The sequence below is a fragment of the Gracilinanus agilis genome, chromosome 1 (assembly GCF_016433145.1).
Source record: "Gracilinanus agilis isolate LMUSP501 chromosome 1, AgileGrace, whole genome shotgun sequence".
NCBI lineage: Eukaryota > Metazoa > Chordata > Mammalia > Didelphimorphia > Didelphidae > Gracilinanus > Gracilinanus agilis.
The window spans coordinates 8,478,421-8,505,553 of record NC_058130.1 but is presented as its reverse complement, the minus strand read 5'-3'; the positions used below and the strand labels follow the sequence as shown (position 1 = coordinate 8,505,553).

The 27,133-nt window shown below is 52.6% G+C and overlaps 1 protein-coding gene across 1 annotated transcript in view; it reads right to left on the bottom strand.

Moving 5' to 3' along the window:
* VPS41 (VPS41 subunit of HOPS complex) overlaps window positions 1-27,133 on the bottom strand; it is a 164,958-nt gene that overhangs the window by 58,699 nt on the left and 79,126 nt on the right. The window contains exons 5-9 of the mRNA XM_044675398.1: window positions 24,677-24,739; window positions 24,187-24,252; window positions 4,896-5,015; window positions 3,003-3,149; window positions 1,498-1,564 (exon numbers count right to left, since the gene is read on the bottom strand). Coding sequence (XP_044531333.1) covers window positions 1,498-1,564; window positions 3,003-3,149; window positions 4,896-5,015; window positions 24,187-24,252; window positions 24,677-24,739 — 463 coding nt within the window. The remainder of the gene's footprint in view (window positions 1-1,497; window positions 1,565-3,002; window positions 3,150-4,895; window positions 5,016-24,186; window positions 24,253-24,676; window positions 24,740-27,133) is intronic.

Below are 27,133 nucleotides of genomic sequence, written 5' to 3'. Positions count from 1 at the left end.
TTTCACAAGAAGTTCACTTGGCTTTTCTGCTGGCTAAGGCAAAGCCCTCTCTATGTGTCCAAATGATCCACTCCATCTTCTCTTCTCCAGCAGATGCTCCCTTCTTGCATTCTCCTCCCCACTGATTTTTAATCTCTCTCCGTCTACTAGCTGCTTCCCTACAGCTGATAAACATGTCCACGGCTCCCCCATTTTCAAAAACCTCCCACATGGTCTGTCCATCCCTGCTAGCTCTCAGCCATCATCCCATATCCCTCAGCTCTTCTGCAGCCAAACTCCTTCACCAGTTTCTTCTACGGATGCCTTCGCTTTCTTTGCTCTCCTTCTCTGAACTCTCTGCCGTCCGGCCTCCCATTGTACCTGCTGTTCCAAAGGTACCAGAGATCGCGTCTGCCAGACCTAACAAGCAGTCTGTTCTCAGTCCTCATCCGCTTCTTGACGCTCTTTTCTCTCGAGATATTCCCTTCTCTCTCCCGGTTCTCCTACCTGTCTGACCGGTCCTCCTGGTCTCCTTTGTTAGAACTTTCTCCGGGCGATGCTAACCCTAAACCACGAGGGGGGACATACCCCAGAGTCCTGGCCCTGTTTCTTACTCAGCGGTGCCCGTGGATTCCAGCATCGTTTGTGTCGACGACTTCCAGACCCACTTGCTCAGCCCCAATTGTCCTCCTGACCTCCAGACTAGCAGCTCCTTTTGTCTATGGGCCACTGCAAACTGGAGGTCATACAGAGATTTTCAATTCAATGTTTTCCTCAAACTCACATTCACTTTCTCCCACCTTCCTCTCATTGAGAAAACAAGAAAAACAACTCGGCACAAACGTATAGAGTCAAGCAAAACAAATCCCTGCATCGCCGCATCCCAACCCTTCGATCTACACTCCAAGCTGATCGCTTTGGAGGTGGACACGAGCCCCTGGAACTGGGGTGCTCGGAGCTCCTAAGTCTTTCAGAGCTGTTTGTCTTTGCATTACTGTCGTCTAGATTAAATTGCTTTTGCTCACTTCGGTCTCCATCAGTCCATTAAGTCTTCTCTTGATCACTTCTTACAGCAAGAGTATTTCATTCAATAGACATCTTAAACATATGTCTAAAACTGAACTCGAAACTCTGCCCTTTCTCAAACTTCTCTCTTACTGTTCTCCCCCACCCCACGATTAATTGATATTAAGAATCAATTCCAAGGCAGAAGAGTGGTAAGGACGAGGCAATGGGCTTAAGTGACTTGCCCAGGGTCACACAGCTAGGAAGTGTCCGAGGCCAGATTCAAACCCTCCTGTCCTTGGCTCTTGATCCACTGAGCTCCCCGACTGCTCTCCCCTTCCCCATTTATGCCCTCTTACTGTTGAGGACATCACCATTCTTCTGCTCGCCCAGGCTAGATTACCAACACCTGCTGCTACCGAGGCCTGGAGGCAAAGACATCGGGGTGCCATCTGATCAGGCGGCCATCGGATCCCAGGGTTTACCCACCAGAGGCAATGGGCAGAGTCCTACCTATTTCAACATAGCGGTTGGGCAAGTCTCGTATTTCACTGGCGTGCCGCTCCTTCACCGAACAGATCTGGAAGAGAAAAGCAGAAGGCACGGAAGTCGTCACCACGTGTGGGGAGACGGTCCTGGCCACGATGTCCAAGCAGCCCAGAGCGGCTCCAGAGGGCCTGGCAGGAAAGGAGGCAGAACCCCGACAAGCTGCTTTAAGAGGCAGCTTCGAGAGCGGCCCAGGAAGTGAGAGCAGATGACTCATCATCCTGTGACTGGCCGGGGTCTCTGGGACACTGGCTGACCTCCTGCGGTGGCTCGGTCAGGCCTGGCAGAGGTTTCAATGGTCACTCTGGGGAGGGTTCAAAATGAAACAGGTGACTCTGGTGATTAGCGCCCGGCCAATGGAATGGTTCTCAGAACTGGATTCCACGAGACAGTCTCTGGAGACGGCATGTGAGTTCTCTGGGAAAGGCAGGGGCTCCGGGAAGGTTTTAGCCATGGAAACCACCCAGCTACTGATTCCCCTCCTGTGGATTAAAGGGGGGTTCGGGGTGCGCTCGCTCCCTCATCCCCTCCCTGGCTCTGCCCCAGGCTGAAGGCCTTCCTGGACAAGCTGCTCAGGCTGCCGTCCACTACACACAACGGGCTGTTTCTCGTGGGGTGCTCACAGCTCTATGTGGACCTGACCGGACGGATGGGGCAGTTCATGGGAGAAATTCTCCAGAGGCCGCATAGATTAAAATTTAAAATATTTACTAATCGGCTGCCCAAGAAAATCCAACTAACTGGCCAATGGACTCCCTCCACAGTCCAACGGAATGAACTATGGTGTTACTTTTCTTTTCCAAAGTGAATGAAATGCTACTTGCGTGAAGGATGAAACATCCCATTTTCTTGGGAATTCAATGGTCTCCGTACAGCCCTGGTGGGGTCCCTTCACCCTTCCTGGCCTCAGATGTGAGGATCTCCCGGGCCCTTCCAGCCGAAGCCGCCATGATTCTCTGCTGTGGGCGGCTTCTCCCTGACTCTGCCCATGCGGGGCTGACTCTAAGGGTCAGGGAGCTGACGTGAATGGCCCCACTGGCCTCAGGGACCCAGATGCAAACAAGAGGGGATGAACACCCCAACGTTCTCAGACTTCATCTGGGCCATTTGCTTCAAGCACCCTCTTTCAAGCTTAGCAAAGCTACCACAACCCCGGCCCAGGGGCCTGAGGTGATTTTATCATTTTTTCCTTTGGCCCCGAGAACTCTGAGGAACAAGGCGAAAGGGGAAGGGCGGACGGAGAGGGGAGGTAGAAGTGAAAGGAGAAGGAAGGTGGGGAAAAACAAAGGGGAAGTTAGGCTGACTTTTTAAATCTCTTATCACCCAGAGACCTAGTAAAGCCAGCCCACAGTCTGTGCTGCCCCAGCCCTGGACAGAGCTCCCCTGGCCAAGGCCGGCTGACCACAGCCCTGCAGTTGGGCCCCTCCAAGCTCCACGGGCCCTTTGCTAGAGGCCAAAGGTGAGTCCTGTACCTTGACAGAAGAGCCCCAGCCAATGATGAGGGTGACGTTATCTTTCCAGCAGAGGCTGCAAGGGTACATATCTGGGCGGAGGCTGATGTCATCTCGGGGCACGTTGGTGATCCTCTGCTTTGATATGATGTCAAGGATCTTTACACCCTGGAAAATAAGACGTCATTCACTTGTCTTGGCTGTGAGAAGGAAAGAAAGAAGAGTTCACTGAGAACCCTCTGCCTAGGGCCCAGGGCTGCGGCTACCCTCTAACAGGGCACCTGGAGGGAAATAGAGACCCAGAACCTGTCCATGGAAGGATCCTCCTCCAATTGGGCAACTCACTTCCTCCGAGTCATAGCCTGCGGGGAGCTCCATGGCCTTGGGGTCACCATGGCCGGGTCCCTCTGTGTCCACCCAGGCTCCTGTTGGTTCTTGCTTCAAGGGCTCCACCTCCATAGTCTACACAGGCAGATTCTCACCCTTCCCCACTACTAAAGGCTGGATAAGAGGAAGACAGAGCGGGAATACTCAGGAAGCAATGGGGCTGCTTGCAGGGGCCACAGGCCTGAAGAGAGGGCGCGAGACATAGTGAGGAGCTCTTTCCTTAGAAACCAATGAACCAGGATGTCTGAGAGAGTGGGAAGGCCCTTCCACCCAATGTCCTGCCAAGCCCTGGTCTTGGGTAGTGTAGGCAGGTGTCTACACTCTGCAGAAACAGCAGAGTGAACAGGCGAGGGAGCATCCCACCTGCCACTCTGGGATGATCCTCTAAAAGGACTTTCTGAGAGGCACCAACTTTGTATCTTGTGCCCGTCCTGGATTCAGGCTCAAGCCACCTACTCTCAGGCCTTCCTGCCCTGAGCCTGAGCCTGAGCCTCCAGGCTAGCCTTTGCCAGGGTTCCTGATGATCTGCTCCAGGCATCTGGACCCCATTCTTCTCAGACACGGGCCTATCCCACCACTATTAATCGCCCCAAATCAGTACTTCCCCTTCCCCATGACTAAAGCCCCGCTTTGGTGATGTAAAGGGAAGATGCTCGTGGGTGTGGGCACAAGGCCACAGAGGATTTATTTTTTTAATCTGATCTTTCTCTTTCCAAAAAAGGAAATTATCTGAGTGGGGTCAGACAGGTAAAAGGATTCCTGTAACAAATGAAAGTGAAAGAAAAGGGACAGGGCAGGGGGAGGAGACATCCACCCCTGGGTTTCCAAGATGAAAGGTGGCCATATAATGCCCCCAGTAGATGTTTCTCCCAGAAAAAGGCAGTTTGCATTCTTAAAAGGAAAGGAAATGAATGCAAACTTTTCATTTTAAAACTGAGGAACAAACAGCAAGGACGGTAAAGAAAAGCCCTATAAAAAGCAGGAAACAGCAAGGAAGCATGAGGAGAAACCTCTCAAAAGGCCAGAAAGAAAATCCTCTTTTCACACACAGTCCAGGTCTCTTAGAGATGGGGCAGCAAAGGTGGTTGGGAGGCCTGATGGGCCAGGGAGGGCCAGGCCTCTAGATTCTGAAGGAATTCAATGTCATTAAAAAATGATTAAAATCTGCCTTGGGGTAGGCTTCATGTTATGTAAATGTGCCACCAGGTAGAGAAAAGGACAAAGAGACTTTTCGGTCCCTCCCAAATCCCCAGAAGTGGGCAGAGCCCTCCCGCCCCGGCTGCTTCCAGCCCACTACTCTGGCCTGTGCTTCTCTGGGGGCCCAGCTCAGGCTGGTGGCTCTTTGACAGATGCTCCTTTTCAATTATTCGGCCCGTTTCTCATTTTCTTGTCTCCATTCAGTCTCAGGTCCCTTGTCCCAAGATGGGTCAAGGAACAAGCTAGGCAGTTTCTGGGTCCTCTTTCCCACCCAGTACAAAGGGAATGCGACCATCATTGTTTGGACAGTGGGGCGGGCATGCTATTTACCATGTTATTGGCCCAGGCGATTAGATTTCCCCTCCATTTTACGTTTCTTATGTTGCCTTCTCCTTCATGCAAAACGGAAGACTTCCATCTGCTCATCCAAGATCTCTCAAACAACACCAACTGTGGGAAAATGTCACAAAAATGGAGAACGTGAGGCATCAGTTGCACTGCTTCATTGCTGGGTTTGCGTGTTTATGGAGAAACAGCATGGCAGAGCAGAGTTCAAGAGTATATGTGAATGTAGAGAAGGCACAACCCTTGGGTGACTCAGGCCTGAATGGGCGCGAAGGCCCCTTTCCACATGAAATCTCGGGCCCTCCCTATCTTCTCAGGGACCTCAGGCCAAGGCAGCCCATGGATCACTCTCAGTAAACTACTTCTGCCATTGGAAGTTCCTTCCAATGACAGTCAGAGATCTGGACCCAAAATACAATGTATGGCTACAAAAATCACACAACAATCCAACTAGCCAAAGTGAGGGACTTTTCCCATGGCCCTGCTCAGCTTCTTCTTACCAATACAGATGCAGAGTCAAGGAATCCTGAATTCAATTTTGGGCTCAGCCTCTTCCTGGATGTGTGACCCTGAGTGAGTCACTCACCCCCTTTGCTTCAGTTTCCTCATCTATAAAATGGGAAGGGGGGAGTGTGTAATAATAGCACCTATTGTCTAGGGGGAATGTGAAGGTAAAATAAAATAATATTTGTAAAGCACTTTGCACAGCTTAAAGTGCTACATAAGGCCAGCTAGGTGGCATAGTGGATTCAGTGCCAGGCCTAGAGATGGGAGGTTCTGGGTTCAAATCTGATCTCAGATGCTGCTGTGTGACCCTGGGCAAGTCACTCTACCCTGATTGCCTAGCCTGTACCACTCTTCTGTCTTAGAAGTGACACTAAGCCAGAAGGGAAGGGCCATATAAAAGCTGGCCACCCCTATCCCCATCCCCCTCTTTCCAATCTATAACTTTGGTCTTTATAAAGCTCTGAGTGATGCCGGAATGTTGGGGAGACAATCACCAATGGACCACAGCGCTCTACTGCAACAAGGGAGAACCCCTGCACGCGTGGCAGAACTCTCCTCCATTTTTCCAGGCTGGATGTTGGAGGACCTTTGGGGGCTTTGGAAGCACTGCCAGAGGAAGCCACAAGATGGCACCAAAATACAGAGAGTGGCCCGAGACAGTCTCATGTCTTCCATAGCAGAAAGACTTGTTGAGAGGAGGTTGTGCACCTGATGGTGTATCTCAGGAACTAAAGACTTCCTTCTCTTCCCTCTGAAAATGTGTGCTTGCCCCAGACCAAACGGAGAAAGACGAGTCCCCTGGACAGACCTCTTGGGCAGCTGGCCACGGCTCACTGGGGAAGCAGAGATGTAAAGAAAAGGACCTGGCGGGCACCAGGACAAATCCGTCCGGACACCTGGCCTCCTCACGAGGGACTGGACAAAGGAATACATGGCGCGGGCTCCCGAGGTCTCCCCCAGGACGCAGAAGATGGGGGAGAAGGTAGCGAATGGCCTCTGTCTCCCTTCTCTTTGTGAGTCCCCCGGAAGGGTGTCCATGGAACAGGTGAGGGGAGAAGGAGCCACAGACTAATGGAGACCATGTGCAAACAGCTGCTTTATCATTCAAGAGCCCAAGCCAGAAGGCCACGGAATAATCCGAATCCACCCAGGCAGCAGCCCTTGCTTCCTGTGTCCAGGGGTTCTGGTCTCCTTCTGAGACTCATCCCAGGGTCTCCCTCCCATTGCCCAGTCAGAGGTGACCCAGGCAACTTCACACGCACCATGGGGAGAAGGCACTGATGGTGCTTGGGCAGGCAGGGGGGAAGGATGTCTGCCCAAAGAATGAGAAAGCAAATGGGAAGGTCTAAGTGTGTCAGTTGTTTGTTTTAAATTCAGGGAAGCGTCTAGCAGACTCCCTATGGACACCTATGGACACGTGGGGACTATGAAACTACATTTCCCATGATTCCTCTTGTAAAAATGGAGGCAGACAGGAAGTGTGATGATGTAAGAGAGGGTATAAGACTCCTGGAGGGAGGATGGGCGGTCTCTTTTTAGCTACTTGGCGCGGGAGATACGAAAGGTAAAAATGGCAGAAGTGGCAGTTTAAATACTTACAGGCGAGTGGCCTAATGATTTGTCTCTATCAGCATGGCTTTAATAAAAATACTAATTTCTATTATTATATCAGTCTCTATCATTTTTAATCTTAACACAGTGAGGAGAGGGGATGGGGATGAGGCAAGTTCAGGAGAGAAGAGAAGAGAAGGATCCATTTCTGGCTGAAGCCATCAGAGAAAGCCAAGGAACAAAGGAGTTACACTTGAAACAATCTTCCATTTATCAATACACTTATTTTACAGGGGAGGAAACTGAGGCTCAAGGTCAAACAAACAGGCAGATTTGAGCCCAGGTCCTTGGCCTCACACTCTAATGGGACAGGTAACGTGAAAATAACAGATCTCCATGGAAGGCAACCTCAGAGCAAAGGCACGGGCAGGCAGAACCAGGCCACCAAGCTGCCCACATCCGGAAACAGGCCCTGCCTCAATGGATGCACGAGAATTGACTCGGGATGTACCACCTGCCAGGCCCAGGGAAACGAGGACTAAGATGGAAACAATCGTTATAGCTTATGTCACAAAGTGCGCGTAGAAATGGAAAGAGTGCGGACATTTCTGTGTCTATTTTACACACAGAGAGGAACAGGATAAAGAGACACAAACACATTTCCTTCCTCTGACTGTGCAGCCCGCAATAGGGGCGAGTGCGGGCGAGCACGGCTCTGCCCAGAAACAAATCCAGCTCGGCAGACTCTGCCCATTATAAGGAAGGAATTGGCCATTTCTTTTCCTTTCTTTCTCCGGCCTGCCATCTGGTGGCAAAGCCAGCGAGAAATGGGGTTTCTGAAATCTGGCTTCACAAAAACGTAGCTGACTCAAATAATAGAGGGGAAAAGGATCAAGTGCAAACCCAAGAGCCGTAGAGCTCAGCCGCCGTCCTCGGGAAGTTAATACAGGAGAGAAGCGGCTTTTGATGAGCTCGAAGCTTCGGGGAGAATTAGAAACAGGCCATGTAGTGCCGATGTTGATCAGATCATGGATTTCCCTGGAAATGAGTCCCCCTGGGGGACTCTCCAGAAGCTGTGGTGGCCAGGCCCCTTCCACTGCATCCTCTCCCCCCTAACAAAGGCAGCTCCAGGCATACGATTGACCATGAGAGCACGATGACCCAGGAGAAGCACTGTGTCCTCCCTCAGCACCGGGACTGGGCCAATAATCAAGGAGTGAGCAGAGGCCTTGGCATGGGGAAGAGCTGTGGGAAGCCAGTAAGAGAAAGAGTCTCACTTAGATAAAAATCTGAGACTCCTCTTTTGACTCCTTTTCTGATCCACCCCTTTCCTTATTGAAAAGCCTTTAAGTTCCTAGCAAACCAACAGTTAAGAGGTTAACAATTTCTCTCCAAGACTAAAGACAGAAATTAAGCAAAAGGCTGCCTGGATGCTGAATCTGTTTCTAGACACATCAAGGTCAATAATGGACCAAATTTGGACAAAACCTCCTCCAGTGGAGGCTATTTGTCCCTGACAAAGTATTCCCAGACTTAACTTTCGATAATGGACCAGCCAAAATTCAGCCTTGGCCTTGTTCTATTATGAAGTCAAATGAGATGTTCTGTGTTTTGATATGGCATCATTTGTGACTTCTGCACATCTGTGAAGTTTTGGGGGGGTCCTTTTGTGTGAAATGAGCCTTGAAATATATAAATAAATAAACTCCATGCTCCTGGAGCCAGAGCTGGAAGCATGAGCTAAAAGATGTTCAGTGTCCTTCCTTCTTATCAACTAAGCCGTCCTTATCAGAGATGATAGAGACAGAGATGGAGAGCCAGGTCCACGTGCCAGCCGACCCCCAGGGCCGGCTCTTTAAGGCTCCGAGTTACGAGCACCCTGGCAGAGCATGCCAGCACAGACCACACTGGCGGAGTTGGGCGGCTAAGGGTTCCCTAAGGACGCCGGTGCTCTGGCGGCCTCCTCCGCACTCCTGGGCTTCACACATTTTGGTCATCGCTTCCACCAGAGGGCAGGTACAGGAGGAAGCGGGTTGTGAACGTCTCATCCTAATCTCTCTGCAGACACCGTACCAGCCACCAAAGCCCGGGGAGCCCCGGCCTGGGCGGGGGACACAAAGAAGTCTTCTCCTTCCCGCTCTGATGTTTCTATTGAGCACAGCACGGTGACTCACTCTCTGGGAGATTCACTCCGAAAGCTTCAGTCAATCCAATCTGTAGACTGAACGTCTTCGCACGACAAAGGTAAAGATGCTCCTGCATTCTGACGGCTGCCAGTCAGCCGAGCCCCCACACTCGAGGCCCCCCAGCCTCTAGCAGGCAGCAGCTAATGGAATCATTTCGTCACGTGAATATAATTGACCTCCGAGGCTCTGTGCTGTCAAAGTTCTTTTGTGGGCAGACTGGCACTTCTGTCAGGCATTTCAAAACCGTATGGCAGAGAGCAAAATGGAGCGAGCTGACAAATATTGATTTCTGTTTACACATGTTAAACCAGGGACGTCTCCTGGCATAAGAGAAAGCGTGCGGCCTGGGGCTGGGAGCCCCTGGAGCTAAGTGGGGCTACAGACAAGTCCCTCCACTTGGGGCCCCCCGGCTGTTCTCTTTGCTGGAAAGAGGCTTCCAGGGTCTCTCCTGGGTCCCAGCTGAGTTGCTCTGTGGCCCAGGTAGATGCTGGGCACTTTCGTACCCTGGTGCCAGGATCTTGGGAGCAGATGGGCACCTGTGTGGCAAGGACACGGCTGCAGCCTGGACGCTCAGACATTTTGTATGAACCACGGAGCCCCGACAGAGCTCAGGGGTGCTGCCTGGGGCCGGAAGGGCAGGCTTTGTGGCCCTCCCAGCTGAGGTCTCCAGCAGGGCAGGTGAGCTGGTGGGCAATTTCTCATCACACGGAAACAGTCTCGCGCCAGACAGACCTACCACTAGTCTTGGCTTCTACAGTCATCTTCCACCAAGAGCGGACTATCCCACTCAGCAATTTACATGGATAAACTGACCTTTCCCGGCCTTGCAGTACGTTAGCGTGACGGTCCTCACCTTACAAAAGGGCTAAGCCCAGGCCCAGAGACAGGGTGGGAGCCTTGAGAGCAGGGACGGGAGTCAGCAGGCCCCGCAGCGTCCGCCGGACCACAAGAGAACACGTTTCCTGTCTTGTTTTGGTCAATTTTTAGTTTTTAAGATTTTTCCCAGGAATGTTTTATTCCCCCCAATCATGTGTAGAAGCACTTTGTGACATTCACTCTCTACATGCCGAGTGCCACGTTCTTCCCCTCCCTCCTTCCTGGGATGGCCAGCCATGGCATGTGATGCCTGTTTCTGTATTCATCATGTTGTAGGAGAGAGAAAAGCTCTGGAGAAAGCAAAGTGCACCACGCCATGCCCAAGCCCTAGAGGTTATATTTCCTCTGTGGAATGCAGAGGCCTCGGCCTGTTCTCCAGGGCCCAAAGGAAGATCGCTTCCCTCCTATTCTAATGAGGAACAAGGCCAGTTTGGGACGGCCTCCGTCTCTCTAGCCTGCCCCCCTTCCTTACTTTAAGCTCCCGTTGTCTTCCCTTCTTGCCCCCAGCCGGCTGGTTGCCTGTGGCTTTTAGGGTATCACATTCTTGGGCGCCTGGCGGGGTGCCCCGTTCCCAGGGATGCTCTTGTTCCCCGCCACAGCTTCAATGGCCCCCTTTCTGAAGATGCTCTAATCTTCGTCTCCAGGCTCTCTACTGACCCTTCCAGTCTGACACGGAAAAAGCTGCCTCTATTCCCTCCGCGTCAGCTCCTCCTCGTTTTCTCTGTTCAGACCACCATCTTCCCAGTCACACTGGGAAGCTCCTCCAAGTTCTCTTTGGTTCTTCCACCGCCTGAACCTCCTCACAACCAATCAATCCGTGATCGAAGCGGGGCGACTCCTCCTCCACCATCTCTCTGACGTGTCCCTTCCTTTCCACTCCCACAGCAACCCCCCGAGCTCAGTCCAGATCCTCAGCTGTCGGCGTATAAATCACTGTAACAGCTTCCTAAGTGATCTTCCTGCCATCCTCAACCTAAAACAAAACAACCACCCTCAGGAACGCCCTGTCACCTGCCAAACAGTCTAACCTGCTGACGTGGGCATTCAAGGCTCCCTCCAGCCTAGCTCCAGTCACCTTCTCCACAGCTGTTTTTGACCACGGCCCAACCAACCTGGACGATGGTCCCCTATTTTACTCTGCCTCTCTCCAATTTTGAGGGTCTGCTCGTGCCGCCTCCCCCAACATGTCTAAAATGGATCTCCAATATTCCTCTCTTTCTTTAGGGCCCAAATGAGGTGCCACACACTGCAGGAAGCCTTACTTTGACTATCTTGGTTAAGAAAAATTTCTCCCTCCTTAAAAGCCTCATTCACCTTATGGAACCTAGTCCCTTGACCATCTCCAGAGTGGGAAGACCTGAATGCGAGTCTGACCCTGCTGCTTCCTAGGATTCTGAGACCTTGGAATCCAGAAGTCATCAAATCTGATTTTTTTTTTTATTTTACAGATGAGTGAACTGAGGCTTGGAGAAGAGAAGGATAGCTTAAGGATACACAGTAAGTCCAGGTATCCCTTGATTCCAGAGCCGAGACCTCGGGCAAGTCAGTTAATCACATGAAGCCCTGGTTTCCTGGTTTGGGCAAAATGAGGTGATCCTGAGGATCCCCCCACCCCAACTGCTGAACTGGAATTATCCTGTGATCTCTGAGTTATCTGGCAGGGGATGTCCCTCCCCAGTCCAAACTAGATCACAGCCATCTTCTTGCTAGTAGGGTCTGACCTGCTGAAGCCTGTACCTTGGACAAGCCTACCAGGAACTAAATGTTTCCTAAAATGAAAATCATCTTTTCTTTTTTCTTTCTTTCATTTTTTAAAATTAAAAATCCATGCCTTCTGTCTTAGAATCAATACTGTGTATTGGTTCTAAGGCAGAAAAGAGGTAAGGGCTAGGCAATGGGAATTAAATGACTTGTCCAGAGTCACACAGCTAAGAAGCATTGGATTTCAGATTTGAACCCAGGACCTCCCATGTCCAGGCCTGGCTCTCAATCCACGTAGTCATCCAGTTGCCTTCAAAAATCAAATTTTTAATAAAAAAACATCCACCATGGGGGCAGCTGGGTAGCTCAGTGGAGTGAGAGTCAGGCCTAGAGACAGGAGATCCTAGGTTCAAACCCGGCCTCAGCCACTTCCAGCTGTGTGACCCTGGGCAAGTCACTTGACCCCTATTGCCCACCCTTACCACTCTTCCACCTATGAGAAAATACACCGACGTACAAGGGTTTAAAAAAAAAAACAAAAAAACAAAAACATCCACCATTTTGCCAATGATTCTTCCTCTGGAAAGTCATTCCTCTTCCTTTAAGCTTTCTTCCTGAGCCCTCTTTGTTAGACCTTTCCAGGCAGGCCTGCCAAGGCCAAATAGGCTTTGGACCACACGTCAGAGTGGGTGGGGCCTTCCATGGACAGGAGAGTGACCACAAGCCTTCCTCGCCTCAGCATCCCCGTAGCTGGGGACTTGAGCTGGAACTGGCCTGCAGGTTAGAGGTGCCAAGAGAAGCCTGCGTGCTTGGGCTTCCTGGGCCTACGGAAGGATTACAGAGCGCCTGCCTTACAAACACTCTTCTAATTTTAATGGCAAAGAAATGATAGGCCTGGAGCTCTACTGATAGGCAATCAACTCGATTTCTTCTTGCCAAAGAACCAGGGAGAGCCAACAGAGCGGGCCTGAATGCTCTACAAAGCATTTTCCAGGGGAAGCCATTGAGTGCTATTTCCTTAAAAGCAGCTGGTTAATTTATTTGGTTCATCTTCCCCATCTCTGTAATATTGAATTGCCATTATCACAATGCTCAGAGCAATTTTGCCTCAATGGGAGCCAAGGAGAGAGAAAAGAGAAACGGTTTCCAAGAGGCCACTTTTTGTTGTGGTGGTTGTTGTTGGAGAAAGTATTTCAGGACGTTTTTTCCTGTAAATCTGCCGTCTGGCAGGCAGCACTCACAGCACTTCTATTTCAAAAGGAGCAGCAACGTCGTGGCTCCGCACCGCCCTCCGTGATATACGGGGTTCCTCCATGGGCACCGGGTGACGGTAAATCTCTCTCCTCTTGGTCCCAATGCGGCTGAGCTGAAGATGACAGCCAGCATCCCCAGCGCTGCCACAGGATCAGGAAGGGGCTGTGACAAAGCTGGGGTGGCACACACACCCCATCCCCTCCAACGCCTCACCCCTCTCCTCCCAAAGAGGGGCCATGGAGGAGCATTCTTAATCCTTCCATGATCTCCCAAGGATTTGAATATGGATGACCTGGATCCTGCAGGCTCCCTAAAGGCATCTGAGCTGGGCGAGGGGGTGAAAAGCAGCCATGCCAGCTCAGGGAAAAGGACCAGCTGGCAGTGGGGGCTCCAGGAAGGAGCAGATGCCTGGAAGAAAGGGGGGGGAAATGGCAGTTGACAGAGAAGCCAAACCAAAATCAGGCAGAGGAAAGCCTGGAGATGGCATCCAGGGCAACGAAAAATGGTACATTAAAGAAAGTAAATGAAATAGAATGAAAAAACATAAAAAAGGCAGAAGAAACAACTGAGGCTTAAGCTGCTGTCAAAATGACACAAAAGAAGGGACATGATGAAAGACAGAAATTATCATAGCAAGAAAAATTTGGCTCTGGGAGAGCCTGTAAAAAGCTGAAAAACAAACAAGGTACTCAACAGAGAAATGCTGAGTCGGACCTAGAGGCGGGAAATGAGGAAGCTCTTGGGGTGCCAGGGCTCCCAAAAGGCAGGTAAGATGCTGCTGTGAGTAAGCAGAGCCACCAGTGCCAGTGCCTTGTTTCCTGCTTTGGCACTGCTGCTCGGACCCCAGGCTGCAAGGAGTCTGCCACACTAAGCAACAGTATGGACCAGCATGAATTCTTCTCAGCCCTCCTCTCACCCCAAGACTGATTCTCCTTAAAGGTTATTCACCCAGTTCCAGTCTTAACTATAAGCCAAATACAATTACAGTTTTTAAAAAATCCGAATATATTTCCAAACTCTCACTGATGGCCCACTTCAGGCAAGAGCCGATACAATCAAATTCTAGAACATGGAAAGACTGGAGCCACTGCTCAGAGTTCATTGCAACGAGAGATGCATTATGGCAGGGCACAAAGAGCACTAGATAGAGTCTGAGGGCCGAGTTCAACTGCCAGCTCTGCCACTTATGTACACCTATGTGATCGAGGGCCAAGTAAAGGATTCTCCCTGTGCCTCAGTTTCCTCATCTGTAAAATGAAGAGTCAGGCTAGATGTCCCTTCAGCCTCTAGAACCATGACCACAATACTCATTTTACCTGTTTCTTCCTCAGTTAAACAAAGGAATGACGTGAAAGGTCCTTTAAGGTTTTTTCTAGTTTCAACGTGTTTGGATTTGAGAAAATGAGAACAAGACGAAGAGTTGATATACCTGGACCCTAATGATGTTGCCTCTCATTACCTACATGAGTCCAAGAAAACTGCAGACCATTCTGAGTCTCTGCTTTCTTTTCTGCAAAATGGGAATAAGAAATTTCTTTCTATCTCCTATGGCTTCTGTGAGAATAAAAGAAGCAAAAAAATTATTTAATGCTTCAGGAAGCTAAAAATATCCCAGAAAATTAGGCGAGCCAGGAGAAAAGTGCTGGGATGGGAGCGGCGAAGGCCTGTCTCCAGCTCCTCCCATCAACACTGCATGGAGTTGCTGTGAGGGGTCTGGCGTGTCGGCAACAATAGCTGAAAGGAAGAGCATCTCCGTCCGGCCCTCACAGAAAGGAGGTAAAGGAGAGGCGCCACATAAACGCCAGCAATCACTGATGCTGTAAACGTAAGGCAGGGCCATTACCTGGGCCAAGCCAATGGAGGGACCTCAAGCCAAACCAGGAACGTCCTGGGGGAATCCACCAACATTTCTTCACTGGTCAGCAGTTCTCATGGCTTACTTGTTTCCCTTCGGGCAGGCAACATATTTCAGGCAAAAATGAGTGTGATCAGCAGTCGGTTCTGTGCAGGCCTAAACTGGGTCTGGAGCATCTCTTCTCAGCCCTGCAGGCCTCCCTTTATCATTGCAAGAACATGAGAACTCAGCAGAGGGAGAAAAACGCCTGAGGCACAAGCCACGGCACCCAGCCCAGAGAGGAGCCAAAGTCCGGGAAGAAGGCAGCAGGGAAGCCCTCGAACATCCGGAATATTTATACCCAGACACAAGGCAGGCGGGAGATGAGCTGTGGTTCAGGAGCTTCAGTCATGTCTGACTCTGGGCACAGGGGACAGCGCTGGGAAGGCCAATGGAGGGAGAAAAAGAAGGGCTGATCTCGTTAAAAAGTTCACTGAGAAAGAAGATCCCACACAAGGCGGGGAGGCAGCTTCCCCTAGTGATGGGGGGCCGGGACACCAGTCCACCAGTAAACACTGATTAAGCACCTTGATGTGCCCAGCGCTGTGCTCTGACACAGGGTGTGAGGCGGAGGATCAGGACATGAGCTCAGCTGTAAGGAGGGGGTTGGCCTGTGGCTGCTAAGGGGGAAGGACGGCACGCCTGTGCGTCTTCTGTGGTTCGGGATTAGCCTTTTCTGTTTCTAACAAGTTTTTACCTTGTTTGGATTCTTGCCTGGATCTAGACTGGAGAGACAGTGGAAGCTGCTTTCTCTCTTGTCCATAATTCCTATTTTGGAGAGGAAGGAGAGTTTGTGAGGACCAGAAAAAGCCTCTGGTCGTCCATCTTGTTAGTCACGCGTCCCAGAACTCTCTTTTCTCTCCCAATCTCCAACCAAGGTTGTCAGGTTCTAGCCATGCAGGATCCGAATGGGATGATCTCGAAAGGAGGGAGAGAACAGACATGAAGATGACGAGCCTGCGTTCTTCATGCAGCTGATAATGCCGCTAGCAACAACAGCTGCTCATCGTGAGGTTTCACCAATCATCCCTGAAAGAGTAAAAGTGTGGCCCAGGGGCAGCCAGGTGGCTTAGTGGATGGAGGGTGAGGCCTGGAGATGGGAGGTCCTGGGTTCAAATCTGGCCTCAAGACATTTCCTCGCTGGGTGACTCAGCAAGCCACTTCACCCCTATTGCCTAGCCCTTAATTCCCCCATATTGATTCTAAGACCAAAGCTAAGAATTCTTAAACAAAACAAAAACTGTGGCCCCGTTTTCTAACCTCAGGGAGGTCACCAATCTTTGGCCCTCAATTCTTTCCCGGAGCAGCACCCCTGCACCAGCTACACTTGTCTCTGTTCCCCGCTTAGAGCCTTCCGTGAACCATTTTAACTCTGTGCTATCATCTTCCCTGGAGTTCTTGCCCCCTTATCCTGTGGCCCAGCCTGCCCAGTCAAGCTTCAATCACTGCCACCATTCCCTGCCTTTACTCTATGTGCTGCCGAACAAAGCTGGAGAAAATCCTGAAGCCGTGCCAGCTGGGCTCACGAGCGCTGACGTCCCATCTTCTCAACACCCTCATGACGCCACGCGATCCCTCCACGCCTCCTTAATGCCACTGTCCCACTTAGCGCTGCTGGAGGGGTGCAGGTCCTCCTCAAACCTCCCCCATCCTCGGGGGAGAACTCTGCCTCCTATTTCATTATAAAAGTGAAGCCACTTGCCATGTGCTCCTCCTCCTTCCCTCTTCCTCGTCCAGCATCCCTTGGACCCTTCTGCCACCCTCTTCACCCTTGTCCTTGCAAAGGCCATCCCTCCCCACGCACCAGGGATCCCATTCCTCTTCACTTCTCTAGTAGGTGCTTCTCCGGCATCTGTCCATCCTCTCACTATTCTTTCATTGCCTCTCTAGGGCTGCCTGCAAACATAAACCCTCGCATGGTCCGCCTGCCCCCACCAGGCCTCTCCTGTGCACGGCACCCCCTTTCCCCCGTTCTCCCCACCTCTCTCTCTTCTCATCTGTACAGCCTGGCTGCCAGCTCATCGGGCCACCCAAACCCTCTCTCCAAAGTCATCGGAGATCCCAGAGCTGCCAAATTGAGCAGCTCTCTCAGGCTCATCCGTCCTACGGCACCGCCAGCCATCTCTGCAGGGACGCGGCTCTCTCCCGGTTGGCTGTTCCTCTTCAGTTTCCTCTGAGGCATTTCCACGCAGGTCACCCCTGCTCCTGGCAGGCATTCCCCAAGGCTCCGCCGGGCCTCTTTCCTTCTCCCTCCGTAGCAGACACGGGCTCAATGATCATCCCTTTCTTCGGCTGAACTGGCCCAACCCCTCTCTAAGCTCTGCGCTGGCACCCTGACTGCCCGTTATACATCTTGATCCGCATGTCCCGAGAAGAATTCAACTTGACAAGTCTAAAACTGAGGTGGCCCTTCCCTCTGAGCCTCTCCCTTCTCTCCTCCGACCCTGCCACCAGCCTGGAAGAGGCCCTCCCCACCTCATGTCTGGATTCCTGCAGCCGCTGCTGGGAGGTCTGCCCGCCTCCAGTCGCTCCCCACTCGGGCCATCCTCCATTGGGCTGCCGGCACAACCTTCTGAAAGCACAGCTCTGACCCCGGCAGCCCCATTCAATGAACTTCAGAAGTTTCCAGTCACTTCCAGGACCAAAATCAAAGCCGTCTGGTCCTCAGAGCCATCAGGCCTTGGTCTCTTATTTAGCCTTTCTTTGAAATCCAAGGGAGTGAGTTCTGTTTTGCAGCTCCAGAACAGAGGAGAATCCATCTTCTAATTTTTTTTAAACTGATGCAGTCCCTCCTGTCATCATGGGGCTCATTTATCCATGTCCCCAACTCCAAAAAGATGTTGGGAATTATGGGAAGGATCAGCCGCTGCCCCTCTTAAATCCTTCCCCAATTTCCTGAACCCAATAATCAGAACAAAATCCATGTGACATAGTTTCTAGTGCCCCCAAATGCCAATTTAAAAATTCCCTTCAGCAAAGGTTATCAGGTTATCCCTAAAATGTAATATAAGGAGAAGGGGTGCTGGTTCTCCCAGCTGGCGGGTGTCGTTATCCCTCTCACTCTCAATTACCAACGTTATGCAAATTTAATAGCCAAAAACAATGCCCAATGTTGATTGTAATGCTATGGAGTTCACAAAGCTCCTGAGCACATTCACACTCATCCCTGTTTTCTGAATGGCCAAGACGAGGCAACAGGCATTTATTGCTCACCCGCCCTGTACCAGGCACTGTGCTACGGACAACAAAAGGCAAAAGCATGGTGGCTGTCCTCAAGGAGCTAAATGGAGCATGCAGGCAGCTATGCACCAGCAATAGGAGACAGGAGAAATCTAAAGTACTCAACAGAGGAGGCGACTACATTATAACCACACGGAAAATGCAGTCAAGAGATGAACAAACTTATATGAGGATCGGCAAGGATGTCCAGCCCTGCGTCCCTCAGGGTGGAATGAAGCCTTTCAGAGGCTGGTGTGGCGGGGCCTCCCTCCTGGAGAGGCATGCCGTCTGCTGGAGGGCTCATGCTCTAAGGCTTTTTTTCTTATTTTTTGCAATTTGAAAAATTTCAATTAATTAAGAATATTTTCCCATGGTTACATGATTCATGTTCTTTCCCTCCCCTCCCACGCTCCTCCTGAAGCCAATGAGCAATTCCACTGGGTTTTACAAGTATCATGGATCAAGACCTATTTCCATATTATTGATATTTGCATTAGGGTGATCGCTTAGAGCAATGATTCCCAAAGTGGGCGCCACCGCCCCCTGGTGGGTGCTGCAGCGATCCAGGGGAGCGGTGATGGCCACACGTGCATTTGGGGGTGGTGAATAACTGTAAGGGGGTGGTGATAGTATGTGACAAGGGCGCTAAATCATATTTTTTCTGGAAAGGGGGCGGGAGGCCAAAAAAGTTTGGGAACCCCTGCTATAGTCTACATTCCTGGTCATGTCCCCATCAAACCATGTGATCAAGCAGTTGTTTTTCTTCTCTATTTCTGCTCCCACAGTTCTTTCTCTGGAATAGCTTCTTTCTCACAAGTCTCTCAGAATTGTCCTGGATCGTTGCATGTTGCTAGTAGAGAAGTCAGTTACATTCGATCATGCTACAATGTATCCATCTCTGTGTACAATGTTCTATTGGCTCGGCTCCTTTCACGGAGGTCATCTTTCCAGTTCACATGGAATTCCTCCAGTTCATTATTCCTTTGAGCACAATAGTATTCCAACACCATCAGATACCACAATTTGTTCAGCCATTCCCCCATCGAGGGACATCCCCTCATTTTCCAATTTTTTGCCACCACAAAGAACACAGCTATAAATATTATTGTATAGGTCTTTTTCCTTATTATCTGTTTGGGATACAAACCCAGCAATGGTATGGCTGGATTGAGGGCAGGCAGTCTTTTAGCTACTCTTTAGGCATAGTTACAAATTGCCGTCCAGAATGGTTGAATCCATTCACAACTCCACCAGCAATGCATTAATGTCTCAATTTTGCCACATCCCCTCCAACATTTGTTACTTTCCTTTGCTGTCATTTTAGCCAATCTGCTAGGTATGAGGTGGTACCTCAGATACTCTCAGGCTTTTTCCAGTTCAGCAGAATGTCAAGATTTAAGTCAAGAACCCTTAAGAAGTGACCTGGGGTGAGCCAGACCTCTCAGAGCCTCCATTTAATCCTCATGGATATGATGGGGACAATAACATGTGATGCCTGTCTCAGAGCTGCTGGGGAATTCCCCGTGGTCACTAAGAAACCACAGAGATGCCAGCATGTGCCAGTGCCCGTGCCCGGGCATCCCAAGGGGCAGCTGGCACGAGTCCAGACTCTCCTTCACATTCGGTGCAGGAAGAAGAGGATTGTGGGGCTTCTTGTTGTTGTGTAGTCACTGACCCTCTGGGACCCCATCTGGGGTTTCCCTGGCAGACACCGTAGAGGGGTTTGCCACTTCCTTCTCCAGTTGACCTGACAGATGAAGAAACAGAGGCCCTGAGGGTAACTTGCTCAGGGTCGCCCAGTTAGTAGCATCTGGGGCCAGGTTTGAATTCAGGAAGATGAGGCTTCTAGAGTCCAGGTCTTCTAGAGTCCACTGTCCACTGGCCTCCTCACTCTTCCCATCATGGTGCTACTGAAAGGGTCAAAGGTCCATCTCACTGACTTAAGTCCAGCCCTTCATCCATTAGGTCACACTGTCACCACATTTTGACATCTGTACAATATTATTTTTTGATGAATGTCTTCCTTAAAAACTCAAAATGGCTTCAAATTCTGGTCAGAAATGAACTGTAGGGGGGCAGCTGGGTAGCTCAGTGAACGGAGAGCCAGGCCTAGAGACGGAAGGTCCTGGGTTCCAATCTGGCCTCAGACACTCCCTAGCTGGGTGACCCTGGGCAAGTCACTTCACCCCCATTGCCTTGCCCTCATGGCTCTTGGAGCCAATACACAGTATGGATTCTAAGACGGAAGATGAGGGTCTAAAAAACAAAAAACAAAACCAAACTGTGGATCAGTCCTAAAACCAGTGAGCTTGGGTCCGTTTGGGCCCAGGGCTCCCGCAGCTTGGCCGCTTGGCTCGGGCCAGCCCACTCGCTGGGTCCTGGCTGGCACTTTACAGCTTACGAAGCAGTCTGTCCCTGTCATGCAGCCGCCGCGTCAAAGAGCTGACTGCCCGCTTTCTAAAAATGAACTCTGCCGCCAACAGCATCCTGACAATTTAATAATTTGTCAAAGTTGTGCACCCGCTATTATGAAGAGGGTTCAAAGGTAAAGGGCGCCGCAAGCAGAAGGGAATGTGCTGACGGGGCCCGTTTGGCAATTCACCCCAAACAAGGGCGATCGGGGGGCTGCGCCTCCAAACGGGGCCTTGCTGAGGCCGCACCAGGGGCTCCGCAGCCCCTCAGAAGGCCGCGGTGGTGGCTGCTTTTTTCAACAGAGACAAACCAGAATGGAGAAGAAGCTCTCGGCTCAGGTGCCAGCCGTGCGGCCCACACGGCCAGCCTTGGTGCAGACTGCTCAGGGGCTCCCTTGAGAATCCCCAACAGAAGCCTCCACAGGCAGGGACACAACACAGGCCCCCTGCCTAGGCCGGGGGAGATGAAGAGGGGCCAGTATCGGTCAGTCTCACTAAGGGAAGGAGACGCCTGGGCCCGGCTCGGCTCTCTCTGCCATCGCCGGCTCGCCAGGTGGGCTGCTGTTTGGGGAAGCCAACCTCGAGATGCAAAGGTCCCGGCCCGCACGAGAACAGCGTCCACGTGGCTGCTCTGATGCCCACTCCAGCCCTGGCGGGTCAGACTCTTTGTGACCCCCCCGGGGGGGGGGCGGGAGGGGGTGTCTCCTCGGCAGACATACTGGTCGGCTGGCCGTGCCTTCATCCGTTCATTTTTACACATGAGGAAACAGAGGCCAATAGGATGGGGCAGGCTGCCCGGGATCACACAGCCTCTAAGCGGGTGTGAGGCCGACCCGGACTCAGAAAGCTGAGGCTTCCTCACTCCGGCCTGACCCTCTCCACGGCGCCATCTGGCAGCCTAATGATAACAAGCCAACAAGTGTCTCTAGATGGTCCATCACGTATGTAGGCACACACAAAGCGCTTTATCTCATTTGGCCCCTACAAGAGCCCTGATGGGGGGGGGGGGGAGGGGGCTGTTATTATCCTCAATTTACAGAGGAGGAACCCGAGTCAAACCGAGCCCCCCACGGTGGCAAGCATCTGAGGCCAAATTTGAACCTGGATCTTTCCAACTCCAACTCCAAGCCCCGAGTGCTCCATCTACTGCTCCACGGGCTGCCCCAGCCAAAAGTTTAAAATGTTCCTGAGTTTCTTAAAGAAAGAGGGAGCTCCTTGATGGAAGTGTAACTAGTGCAATGAAGGTACAAGTGCTCCAGCCCAGTGGATGCCACGCCCCAAGGGAGGAACCTCCTCCTCCTCCTCCTTCTCCTCCTGGGCGGGGAGTTCCTGGAGAGCAGAGATGGGGGCAACAGCCCTTCCGTATTCCTAGCACAGGCACGTTGCTTGGCACTCACTCAATGCTTCATAAAGGCTTTGCCTTTGTGCACTCCAGAAATTTCTAGTTATTGAACAGTTGCAAAGAGATCATTAGGATTTATTGGGTAAAAACTGGTTTTTACAACTCACAAAATACACATTTTTCTATAATAAACCTTAATAGCTCTGAAAAAAGTCAGTCAATAATACCTGGGTCAATAGTTTGTATGTTCCCAGCTCCTAAACAGAAAACCTATTTACATAAGTGTCTGGAAGTCCCCAATTATCCCCAGGGGACACTGGACAAGCCTGGAGAGAAAACAAGGAGAATGCAAATGCTTTACCAGAAGACTCCATTGTTGGAGGGGCGAAATTCAACAAACCAATGTGGTCCCTGAAAGCAACAGAAATCAATTTCAGAGAAGGAGCCTGTGGACACAGTGGGCTGAGGTCACACCCGACCATGTGTAAGCCATACTAGCCCCAGTCAGCTCCTGGACAGTCCTCCAGCTCCATCGCCGGCTCCCACATGTTTCCTTCCTACCCAGCCTCAAGCCGGTGCTCATTTAATTGTGCTTCATCAGCGCTTTAGTGGGACAAAAGGAGCTCCCCTGACATGTCTCCTGGATGGACAGCGGAGCTGCCTCGGGGATCTCTGCAAGTCTGGGGGAGTGAAGGGATGGGGGAGGGGGAGGGGCTTCTCCCTCAGACCTGGGGAAGGAAGTTTGCTGCTTAGGACCAGCTCAGCTGTCCCTGATGCTTCTAGGCCAGCCATGGCGAAACCTTTTAGAGACGCATGCCGTTCCCCTCCCCCATGAGTGCCGGGCAGCCTGCCCCCACCCAGGGAAGGGCGAAAGTGCTCCCCTTGGGCTGCTGAGCTGCTGGGGAGAGGGAGGTCCTCAGTGAGCGCAGAGAGGGGGAAGGGAGTGGTCCCAGCGCTCGGCTCCCCTCCAGCTCTGTGAGCTGCCCGCCTTCCCCCTGGTGCGCTCCCATTGGCTGCTGGGCAGAGGTGGGGAGCGGGGGAGGGGAGCAGCTCCCCGACTCCCTCTGCCTGCCATAGGTTTGCCATCACTGTTCTAGCGGCTTCTCAGGTTTGTCCATGAGTGACCCAACTGGGCGATGTGATGTCTACACAGAGAGGCCAGAGAGGGCCGAGCAGGCGAGTCATCCATAGGGTCCCGGTCAGCATGCCTTGGAAAGGCTCGCTATTCCTCTACCGGTGCTAGCTGGAGCAGTGGAGTCATGAAGTCCTGAGTTCAGATCCAGCCTCGGACACACAGGAGTTGTGTGACCCTGAGCAAGTCACTTCAGCTCCGTCTGTCTGTCTCCTCGATGGTCTAACGGCGGCAGTAACGGTGCTGACCTCTAGGGTGGTTGGAAGGCACAAGAGCTCCTCAGAAGTGTTACTGCTGTTACTGCTGCCACGCCTGCACCTCCACATGGGCCTCACCGCCCAGCCTCCGGGGAAGCACAAGACGTGGCATCAGGTAACTCAGCATGGACGCCAGGGCAGGAGAAATGCATCCAGGCATGAGAAGACAAAATAGCGCCTCCTGGGGGCGGGGGGGGGCATTGCAGAATTGGCTTCTCTCCCACGGACGCGGCGTCCATTTGGATACACTAGAAGATGTGGTCTACTGAGGCAGGGGCAGGGCTCCTGCGGCCCTTCCTCCTATCCCCAGGGCTTGGCACAGAGTAAACAACTCATCAGTGTTTGTTCCCTGATTAAGAGAAATCCAGCAGGCCGAGAGGGAGAGGTCAGGTATTGGGAAGAGAGTGAACACAAAGGCCACAGGACCAGGAGGGAGGGGGGAGGCAGGGGGCCCAGGGAAGGCAGGAGAATCCAAGGGAGCCAGGGGAACCCGAAGAAGAAGGAGATGGGAATGCTAGGCGCCTCCCCAGGGCTGGAGACAGACGGCCACCCAGAGACCCTCCTCGTTACGTTTGGAGAGCTTGGCCACAAGACGCATGAACCCCTGGGGATGGCTCTGTTGTTGTGGAGGGAGGGCGCCATTTTGGGAGGGCCCCAGGTCAATCTCAGTCACATGTCTTCTCCCCATTTCCTCTAAGCAAACACCCCAGAAAAGCCCTGACGCTGAGCTCCCTTCCCCAGGCACAGGCTCTTTTTCTTTTCTTTATTCTAGTCGCTGAAATATATTTTGAGAAGTTACTTTAAAATATAGTATTTTAAACTTTTAAAATAAAGGCTAAGAAAAAAGGCAAAATCAATTGAAGAAAAACTTAAACACTTCATGAATCAGTATCAGAAACCCGCAATGCTCCCTTTTAGGATAAAGAAGCGTTCCTCGTTAGCTTACCTTCTTTCCTCCAGTTACAAACTGCTTGCAGTGGGACCTCACAAACTGGGGGTGAACCGCGATGATCTGCAAAGGAAGCAGGCCAGCGTCATTCCCATTCCTTTAGCGGCCTGTCCACGGCCCGGCGGTCTGACTGCACTGGCCTTCTGGCAGTTCCTCGCATGACAGCACGCTGCCTCCCACGGCCACATCCTTGCCCCAGCTGCCTCTCAGCCCTGCAATGCCCTCCCGGCCTTTCTGGCTTCCTGAGATCTTTCCTGGGGCTCTCCTCATCCCCTCCCATATGCGGCCTCTGTCCTGGACTGCTGACTTCTACATGTTTTTTCCTCCCATGCTTTGCTTTGTGACCCCAGCCTCGGGCACAGGCCAGTGCCTGCTCCCTGGCTCCATGAGTGATGAGATGGAAAAGGAGAAGACTCTCCTCCTGCGGGGGTGCAGGGGGATAGTTGGATGGGGATTGGGGGGGAGGGAAGGGCCAGCACACACTTACTTTGATGGGACAGTCAAAGGTCTCATGAAATTCCTCTCCAGAGTACAGTCCAAACACCTGCACCTGAAAGACAAAGGCATGGCCTGAGCTCCTCTTGCCTCCCCAGGGCCCACTTTCATTAAAATGGGGAGGACATTGAATAATCCAAGGCCTCTGCTATTCCATTAAGGAGCTTAGGAGAATGACTCCATCCCTAGCGAGGGGCTCCGCTGTAAGTCAGTTTGTGCAGCACCCACAGATGAGGAGGTTCCTCTGCAGGCCACCGGCCTGCTCTACTGAACGGACGCTCCCCTCGGGGAAACCAAGAGGAAGACGTTATTGCTATTACTGCCCAGCACCGACGATTCTTGATGGGACAAGGGTCCGCGTGTCCAGGAGCCTCCTGGCGGGGGTCCGTGTGCCCAGGAGCCTCATGCAGACCACCTTTGTGGGGAGGCCTTGGCGCCCCCTTTGTTGGTTTACTTCGAAGGGGAAGCCGCTCTGTTTTATTCACCACCTTTCCTTTTCCTCAACATCTTCCTCCAGCTTCAAATTATTTGTTTTTAACTTCCCAAAGGAAATAAAAATACACCAAAGTGCGCCATGCCTTCCCCTTTGGGGCCAGACTCGCCCCTGAAAGCAGCAGCTCCAGGAACCTCCACGCCAGGCGGCCGCCTCTGTCTGCAGGACCGCGGCGCTCCTCATGAAGGGCTGGAAGCGCGCACTGAGGGACGACGGCTCGCTCTCGTTTCTGTCTCCCACCATCCGTCGTGCCTGGCTCCCCCATGCTGGCCCTGCGGGCTGGGCCTTCAGAAGTGGAGTGGGGCCAGGAGAGGAGGGAGGCTCCCAGCAGTCTTGTCACGGGTGGCCACGATTCAGAGGGCCGAAGATGAAGCCAGGCCCGCGGTGCCTCCAGCGGGACCGAGCCGGCCCAATAGCAGGAGAGGGAAGGCCCGACGCCTCCTGAGGGGCCCCTGGGGCCGAGGCCTGTGAGGAGCCACGGATGGGGCAGCACCGGGGGGATGGGCCGAGGAGGAAGGCGCACTCCCAGAAGATCTCTGAGCCGCTCCGGACTCTCCGGTGAATCGGAGCCTTGTTTCTCAAAGGAAAATTGAAAAATCTACTGTCCAGAGCGGGAACGAGGGCCATCCATCTCCTGAGGAAGAGAGCGCCGGGGCAGCTGGGAGCGCCGACGGGAGTGAGGGGAGGAAGGTGATGGATGGGGGCCCCCAGCCCCAGGCGGGCCAGAGTCTGCGCGAGCCAGCGGGCGGAGCCGGCCCAACACCAGCTTGTTTTTTTTTCTCTCTTCTTGGGGATCCTGAAAGGGTCACCTAAAGTGATTAACTCCCGCCTGTCTGCGACGCAGCCACCCCCTAAGAGCTGGGTTCTTCTTGGTGCGTCGCGGCTCTTTCTCTGGGTTACCGGATAAGCCGAGGGAGGGCGAGGCCTGAGCTGGCCTGGCGAGAGCGAAGGGCCGCGCTGGAGGGGGAGTCGGGCGGCAGAGAAGGGGCGGCGCTCCATGGGCTGCCCATAGCCAGCATCCGGCCCTCGGCTTGCAGGAATTCTACACAGAGGATGCTCTGTGAGCGCGGGGCGGCGGGGCCTCTGTGGATGGAGAGCCAGGCCAGACACGGGAGGTCCTGGGTTCCAATTTGGCCGCAGACACTTCCTAGCTGGATGACCCGGGCCACCCACTTAACTCCTTTGGCCTGGCCCTCGCTGCTCCTCTGCCTGGGATCCAACATGCATAGACTTACGGCAGGAAGGAAGGTTTTATGTACTAAAAACAAGTCTCTGATCTCATCCAGGCCTCAAGAAAAAGTAAAACACGGGCGGGCCGTGGCGGGGGCAGAGAAGGGCCGGTGAGGGGCCCCGGAGGAGGCTTGCTCACGGCCGGCCCTCACCCCCAACGGGGACTTGGCTGGGCTGGCATCCAGGGAGGGAGCTGCTGTCCTAGGAAGACATGGGCCGGTCTGGGGGCCAGACTGGGGGGCTGGCGGTGGCCCCCCACGGACTCTTGTCTGAATCCACACTCGGGGACTGCAGAATGAATGGTTCGGGCTCCGGAGAAGCCTGTCTCAGGCCATGACCTGCCTGGCTACAGACACTGACACACACATGAGCAAACACACATGCTCAGCCATGGTTCGCACACACACGTGCACTTTTGGGGCTTATTGCTCGTCTGTTTTCGGCTGCCTCTCTGGCTGTTTTATTGCCTCAAGAACTCCCTGCCCGGAGACTTCCTGGTTCTGAGTGCGGCCTGGGGCCCCGCGAGGGCCAATGATGCCTCGTCTCGGTGCCACCATTTTCCTGGGATCGCGGGGACTCGTGGCATCCACACTTCCAGTGGGGTGACAAGTAATGGGGGAACGAGGATTCCCCAACATATCCGGAGATGATTCCTACTAAAGGCCCCAAGGAAGGCCCGGAGGACACGGGCCGCTGGCCTCATGAGGCCACCCTCCTCCTCCAGAC